At 30.5% G+C, this 7443-nt stretch overlaps 1 protein-coding gene across 4 annotated transcripts; it reads left to right on the plus strand.

The window, feature by feature from the left end:
* On the plus strand, nucleotides 2872-5745 carry LOC109355849. Of its 4 annotated transcripts, none has more exons than XM_019599089.1 (6): nucleotides 2872-3030; nucleotides 3155-3235; nucleotides 3715-3971; nucleotides 4530-4620; nucleotides 5073-5139; nucleotides 5402-5745. In XM_019599089.1, exons 2-6 carry the CDS (start codon nucleotides 3225-3227, stop codon nucleotides 5453-5455), a joined length of 480 nt encoding a protein of 159 aa, XP_019454634.1. In that variant the 5' UTR covers nucleotides 2872-3030; nucleotides 3155-3224; the 3' UTR covers nucleotides 5456-5745. The 4 variants fall into 4 exon arrangements, with proteins under 4 accessions (XP_019454634.1, XP_019454635.1, XP_019454637.1 ...); XM_019599090.1 differs by having other exon boundaries at nucleotides 2872-3026; nucleotides 3153-3235; XM_019599092.1 differs by having other exon boundaries at nucleotides 2874-3030; nucleotides 3710-3971.

Below are 7443 nucleotides of genomic sequence, written 5' to 3' on the forward strand. Positions count from 1 at the left end.
GGCCAATACTCGATCGGGTATTATAAATCGTCCGATCCTAATATCCGATTAGAATTTCGGATTTCGGCATTCCGAGTGAAAAATATTTAGAAAGTAGGTATGGGTGTATTCAGGGTCTATATTGACTCAAAATTAAATTACGAATCCAATGGCGCGATATGAATTCGATTCCGAGTTACGGAACTCAAAAGGACACTTTTTGAGCCGTACCGGGCGGATTCGGCCCCGACAGTGGTCCAGAACCGACTATCTCCAAAAATTACCAAATTTATCACAAAATCGGAAATAAAATTTTAAGGATAAAACTCAACTAGAGTTTCGTCTAATTCTTTACCGAAAATTCCCATAAATTCATTTTCGAATATAAAATTAATAAAAATATTAGTAAAATCTTATAATTCAAAATCGTAAAATTCGCGGTGTTACAAAAAGTGTGTTGAATATATAATTAATTTGACATTTAACAAACTCTCCCCAACTTAAAACCTGAGTTGTTCTCAAACAAGAGTTCAAATTGAAGTTTTTCAAAACATGCTTGGATTTTTCAAGTAGGACTTATACATCATTTATTATAGCATACAATCAAAAGACATGTTATTTACACAATTAGATAGATAAGTGCATTAAGAAATTTTAAACTTAAATCAAAATATAAAGAGATAAGCCTTACCCCATCATTGCAAAACCCAAAATGTATTGAATTATCACCATGATGGATATTAATTGAGTACCATATCATGTAGACATTGAGATTGCATTAAAAATATTAGGAGAGTGGTGGATTGGTGATATTCATGTACAAATGTGAGGCAAATGATCTTATTAAGTTGTCCAATAATTCTTTGAAAAGCCTTAGGAATATCTTTTAAGGAAATCTTATGATTCTATAAATACTTCTCAAATTTAGAGACATGGTTGTGAAAACCTATATGTAAGTTTTGTTTAAATTCTTGAAAAATTATACTTTATAAAACAATGATGTCTTCTAAGCTATTTTGTTTTATATTTGATGTTAACATTTTTAAGATTATTTAAATTCCAGAAAAGCAATACTTTTATGAAATAAAGTTGTATTCTAAACTATATTAAGTCAAACATTTATTTTCAATAAATCCTTGAACATTTTGTAATTCTTGAGTTTTCTTGAGATAAAATGAATGTTTTTTTTGATACATTTGAAAGAAAAGACAAGAAACTTTAACAAAGAGGAAAGGTCAATATGCATGATCTGGATCGCCTCTGGAAGGGGAGGGTCTCATAGCTTCTCCTCATCGTGAAAAGTAATACAAAGGCAGATAAAATGAATATTTTGATAAGATACAAGATAGTAAAAAATACACTATTTAAGTATATATAAATACTAAGTCAAGGGTGGAACTAAAAGCCCTTCGATCTAGATGTCTTATGAAAAATTCTTCATGATTAATGTGTTTCTCTTTAGTAAAACATTTTTTATATGAAATTATGTGGTGATGGGATTCAACATTTGGGTTTAACTACTTAACAATGATAGGGGTGTGTTTTTGAGAATGTTATGACTTTATAAATTCTATTGTGATACTATACATTAATCAAGTAGATGTATATCGAGTGATTTGATTGTATGGTATGTGTCCTACAATTACATCAACAAACTAATTTTGACGATGAGAATGAAGAAGAATTATGTCATTTATATGCGATAATAAGATTGGTGTTTGCAATGTGATTATATAGTGTGTCATACAACTATACTAGTGGTGATAGTATAGTCCACAAGAAGAATCCAACGTCTAAAGTCTATATCAATGATCTTGAAAGGGTGCCTTATTATGGGAAAAGATTGAGTTAAATTCTTATGATTATGTTTCCAACAAGGTTGAAAACCTATGTTGTAAAGTATAAAATAAGTTAGAAAATTTAAAAAATAATTTTCCTTTTGATTTTTGAAGTTTAAGTTATGTGGCAGTGTTGTGAGAACCGGACCGTACTAGACAGGTTGACCGGTTTGACCGCTGACTTGACTTGAAAACAAATCTGATTTATTGTCTTAACTGAGTGAGGGTTGAACTGCTTTGAATCGGAGAAATTCCGGTCCGACCATGTTCAACCCGGTTAAACTGGATTAACCCGGGAATCAAACTTTACTTAAAAATAAAAAAAATGGAACACTACTCTAATCTTTTGTTTCACTCCAATCCAAAAAAAAGATAAAGAGACGTTAATCATACATGATTATTAATTAAATAAAATTTTATATTTATATATAATTATATATCTATAGATAAAAAATATTAATTATATATAAAATCATTCAATCAGACCAAACAGTTTAACCGATTAAACATAATACGATACTTCTTCCGATTTCATCATTTCACAACATTGGTACGTGGAAAAGAATGTATTTCAAAAAAATTCATTTTACATTTTCAGTATCGTATTTAGTTCCACTATAAATTTTCTCTGATTAATTTATTTTACTAGAGTTGTTATAGTGGTTGTGACTTTTGGATCGATTTTATAATACATAGGGATGGGAAATGTAAGGATAATCAAAGTGGTATTGTTTTGGAACATTTTTTTATACTACTAATATTATTTTTTCACCTTTTTGGGAAGAGATTAATTTATTTTGGATTTGTGATTATCCTTCTCAAAAGTATCACTTATATAAATCAAATCTTTGACTTTTAGTCATTCTACAAATTTAATAAGACATTATACAACTGGACAACATAAATAAACTGATTTAAAAAATGATTAACCTAATGGTACAATTCAATTTGAGGTACTAAAATGAAAAGAATGGATGGAAAAAAATCTAGAAAATAAATTAAAATGGAAAAAAATAGTTTTGCCTTATAATATTATTATTATATATAATTATCCACCCTTTCACTATTTCAACCTTGTTTTTGTAGTTTTTCCTTGTGCCATAGGAGAGAAAGAGAAGGAAGAATCCAAAAGCTATCCCATCTGTGTGTTCTCTTTGCACATCAGAAGGGATTGCTTAAGAAATCAAAACAATCCAATTCTCACAAAAAAAAGGTTCTTTTTTTCATTTATTCTCTCTCTTATTTCTTTGTATATATATTTTCAATCATTTTTATCTCTCTTAATTTGATAATTATGGTTTTGTTTTTGTTTATTGCTATGATTGCTTTTGAATCAGGTTTATTGTTAATCTTTTCTCTGCAAAATCCTTGTGATCTAACCAAGCTTTTGGGTGTTTAAGAAGCTACATGCATATGGGGTATGTTTTTTCTGAATCCAACAATAATTTTAGAAAGTTTAATTTTTTTGTCTTTTTTTCTTTCAATTGACTTTTTTGCCTTCATGGGTATGAACTTGTTACCTTATATTGATTGATAATCATGTGGTGTGATGAATGATCATGACTTGGATATTTTTTCCTTTTTTTCTTGATAAAGAAAATTTGATGGATTCCAATATTTCTGTTTTTGAAATAAAGTATGAGGATATGTTAATTTTGGATAAATTTAGTAATTAATTATGTAGGATTTTGAATTTTTTTATTTAAAGTGACTAGATTGCTGTGTATGTAAATCAATTTACAGCTATTGAATTGAATGTGTTTCAATTTATCGTGGCGGATTGTCTGGGCTTTTTATGGGTCGAACAAAATTGTGTGTTCACAGTGCTTTGTAAAAGCAAATCGAAATGATTATAATGTGGTCCATAACAGAAATGAATGTGATTGTAACAGAGCAGTGGTTGCGTTGGATGCTATAGAGAACCCACACTAGATACGGAATTGGTTGTGGCGTCAAAGGGTTCAATAAAAGAAGTTAAGTCAGTGAAGAAACCGAGCACATCAGAGGATTTCTGGACGACCAGCACGCATGATATGGACAACAATGCTGTTCAATCACAGGGAAGCATCTCATCAACCAGTCAAACGAACCAACCTGCGGCTCCTCGTGTCAGTTCTTGCAAAACCGGCACCCACACTGAATTCGTAAATCATGGTATTCTTCATTGCTTTTGTTGTGCATATATTGTACTAAATAATCATTTCTTAGTTTGAAGACAACGTAAGCTAACAGAGCTTACCATTTTTCGTGTACTATGACAAGATATATCTGATGCACGTTGCTGGTCATATATGAAATTTGGTTTAACTGAATCGATGACTCTTCCTAGGTTGTGTTAAATTACTGTTTATGTTGTTTGAATTATCAAAGAATATATTTTTACGGTTTGAATAGTGCTGTTCATACACTTTTCTTTTGCACCATGTACTGTTTATTTTTGAAACACTTCTACATATTCTTTTACTTTCCTATTGATATGATTTTCATTTTGCAAGTTGAATCGTCTTTCTGTTGTAATATAGGTTATCCTTTTGTTACCGAACATGCTTCACGGCAATTTTTAGCTAGTTTTATGTGTATCTTTATTTATATCTCGTTAGCTATCTATTGCCGTAGTTATAGCTACTCATGATATTTTCGAAGATAAGTTAGTAGTGCATCATTGGTTACTTTACTTGCAACTGCGTTTATGAAAAATACATTTCGTTGCAGGTCTTATTCTCTGGAATCAGACTCGGCAACGTTGGGTTGGAAATAAAAAGCAAGAGACCCGAACACAACAATTGCGAGAACCTAAGTTGAGGTAAATTACATTGTTTGTTACTGGTAGCTTCTTATTTGTGCAAACTGTGTTCTAGGACTACTTTGAATCCATTTGTCTACTAGTTTTATTGATTCTTTCTCATCGTCTGATTTTCGTACCAAACTTGGGCAAGTTGACATGTTATACATTTTTCAGTATGATAATAATAGTGAAAGAAGTCTGCTTTTCCGCCATACTTTCCCATGGATCGGAAAATAATCAGCTTGGTCTAAAACTCATAGCTAAATAATTAGAAAGCCAATTGTGTCCTTGAAAGGAGCGAATTTTGTAAATGAATAGTGTAAGTTGAAAGTTATGGTGTTCAACTATACCCATGCGACTACATGAATTACGACTGCCATTTTCGAATTGTTGGCATCGTCAATACTATCATGCTATGTCCTTTCGAGTTTATGTCAAAACTTAATGTGCCAATTTTTTTGGCTTTGCAGTTGGAATGCAACATATGAAAGTTTACTTGGGAGCAACAAGCCTTTTCGGCAACCTATCCCTCTTTCTGTAAGCATCCACTTCTGATCCATCATGCAGTTTTTGGGGCCTGTTTGTTTTGACTTTTTAAAAAAAGTGATTCTAAGATACCCTACAGAAGTGAATATCTTTTTTGGTATAACCAAGGGTTTTCCCAACAAATGTTGTTCACAGGAATCGAACATTTGACATTTTGGTCTATCTGGGACCCAGTGGGTCCTTATACCACTAGACCAACGTCTGGCTGGTAGAAATTGATTATCTAATTGTTTGCTTATATTAATATTGATAGGAAATGGTAGATTTTCTGGTGGACATTTGGGAACAAGAGGGTCTATATGACTGAAGCATTGAAAGCTTGAAGATTTAAGTGCTTTTTTGTTAGATTCATTAAATAATTGTAGCTCTTGCTTTTTGTAAGAAGAGGAGGATTGTACATACTCTGCACTTTATATATCAAATTTGTCACATTTAATTGTATTATACTTTATTTAATTGATTGCAATCTTAAGAGGCAAGTTTTGAAGGAAAAAAACTCTTCCCTTTGTTGAAATTATGGTTTCAACTTTGACTTGTTTGGCCATTCAATTGTGTTGGAGAAATGGTCAATGGCAGAGATATGTAATTTCTGATTTAGTTTTATATTTCATTAAACCATTCACTGTATCTTGGTGAAATCTTTGTCTCAAATTCTCAATTATATCAACAAGAGTTGTTAATGATTTTTTAAATGAAAATGAGCTATTTAACTTTTTGTTGATGTTGGTATAGTCAAGGGTATTCCTCATCTTACGAGTAAAGAACTAATCTCTTTCGGGGTGGATAATTGTATATTTTAACAAGTGTCACTCTTAGGAATCGAATCTTTAACCTTTTGGTCTATTTGGGATTCCAATGAGATTTTATACTACTAGACCAATGTTTTGTTGGTATTGGTATGAGGTATATAACTTTGATTTTACATGTCAAGGCTTTTTTATTATTTATCATTTAATATGATGCAACAAAAAACTAGACAATGAAAAGATTAGTAGGCTCATTCTTGGCAAGACTTTAGAATAATGCTAACTTAATGTTGATATTATATTATATAAGAAAAAGATATATGATACCATAAGATATTTTTATACTGTCATTGTATTATTTATCATTAATTCTTAAATAAAAGTACTACAAATGAATGATGAATGATGCATTTCTGTGTATAAAATTGAAGTGAAGTGTGTGGAGAAACAAATTGAAACCAATTATAATCAGAGAAATAAACAATGTAAAGTTAGCTATGCATGTTTGAAGAATTTACATCTGTGCAAGAAAAATTAGAGATAGGTTGGGCCCAAATTGATACATCTCGTTGTCCAAGTTAAAAAAAAATGTAATATTTATGTACGGTTGGTATAAAGATTTATACACAGATAATATATCATTCACCATTCATTTATGCCATTTTTTTCTGAAGAATAGATGATCATTAAATATGTATAATGAATGATGCAATTGCAATATATAAAACTCTTACATCGGTAGTACATATATATTTTTGTTAAAGTATACCTCATTGTACCCAAAAATAATGATTGGTATCATAGTTAGTATTTTTTTCAAATAATGTAAAAACCGTACTGTACCGGCTGGTTCAACCGGAAAACCAGACGCCTAATCGATACGGTAAATATGTTGAACCGGCCAGGTATCAAAATCGGTCAAAATTGGTGAACCGACCGATATTTGACTAAACCGGCCGGTTTATACACATATTATTTTTTTTTTAAAAACTTAAAAACTCATTACAAGGTGACTCATCTTTCTAATTATTCTTCAACACTTTAAGGCACATGATTACAAGGCATACTTAGATTACACCTTTTGGTTTCTAGCATTTGTGTGTAATCTCAATGACATTTGTGTAATCTTGGTGTACTGTCTGAATATAGGATTTGGTGCAAATATAATATCGACATGAGACAACTTTGATTCTTTGGTGTTAAATGTTAAAACTCCAAATTTATTTGTTTTGTAGAGTGAGTTGTGAACTTGTGTCATTTATTTATATTTTGCGGTTTTTAAGTGATACTTTTGGATTGATATATGTTTTGTAATTTAGACATTGAATTTTTTAAAGACTTAGAGTTGTTTGTTTATGTGAATTTTGAGTAGATTATGAATACGGGTTATAAATTTGAATATTTACCTATTTGAAATTTTGTTGTTATAAGTTTATATATATATATATATAAGCAGCCATGCAGTTTAATTACTGAACTATCGGTTGAACCACTGTACCATTATATTAGTACTCTGACAAGTTTAATAACTAGTACGGTTTTAACATCA

This window comes from Lupinus angustifolius, chromosome LG09, assembly GCF_001865875.1.
Source record: "Lupinus angustifolius cultivar Tanjil chromosome LG09, LupAngTanjil_v1.0, whole genome shotgun sequence".
Classification (NCBI taxonomy): domain Eukaryota; kingdom Viridiplantae; phylum Streptophyta; class Magnoliopsida; order Fabales; family Fabaceae; genus Lupinus; species Lupinus angustifolius.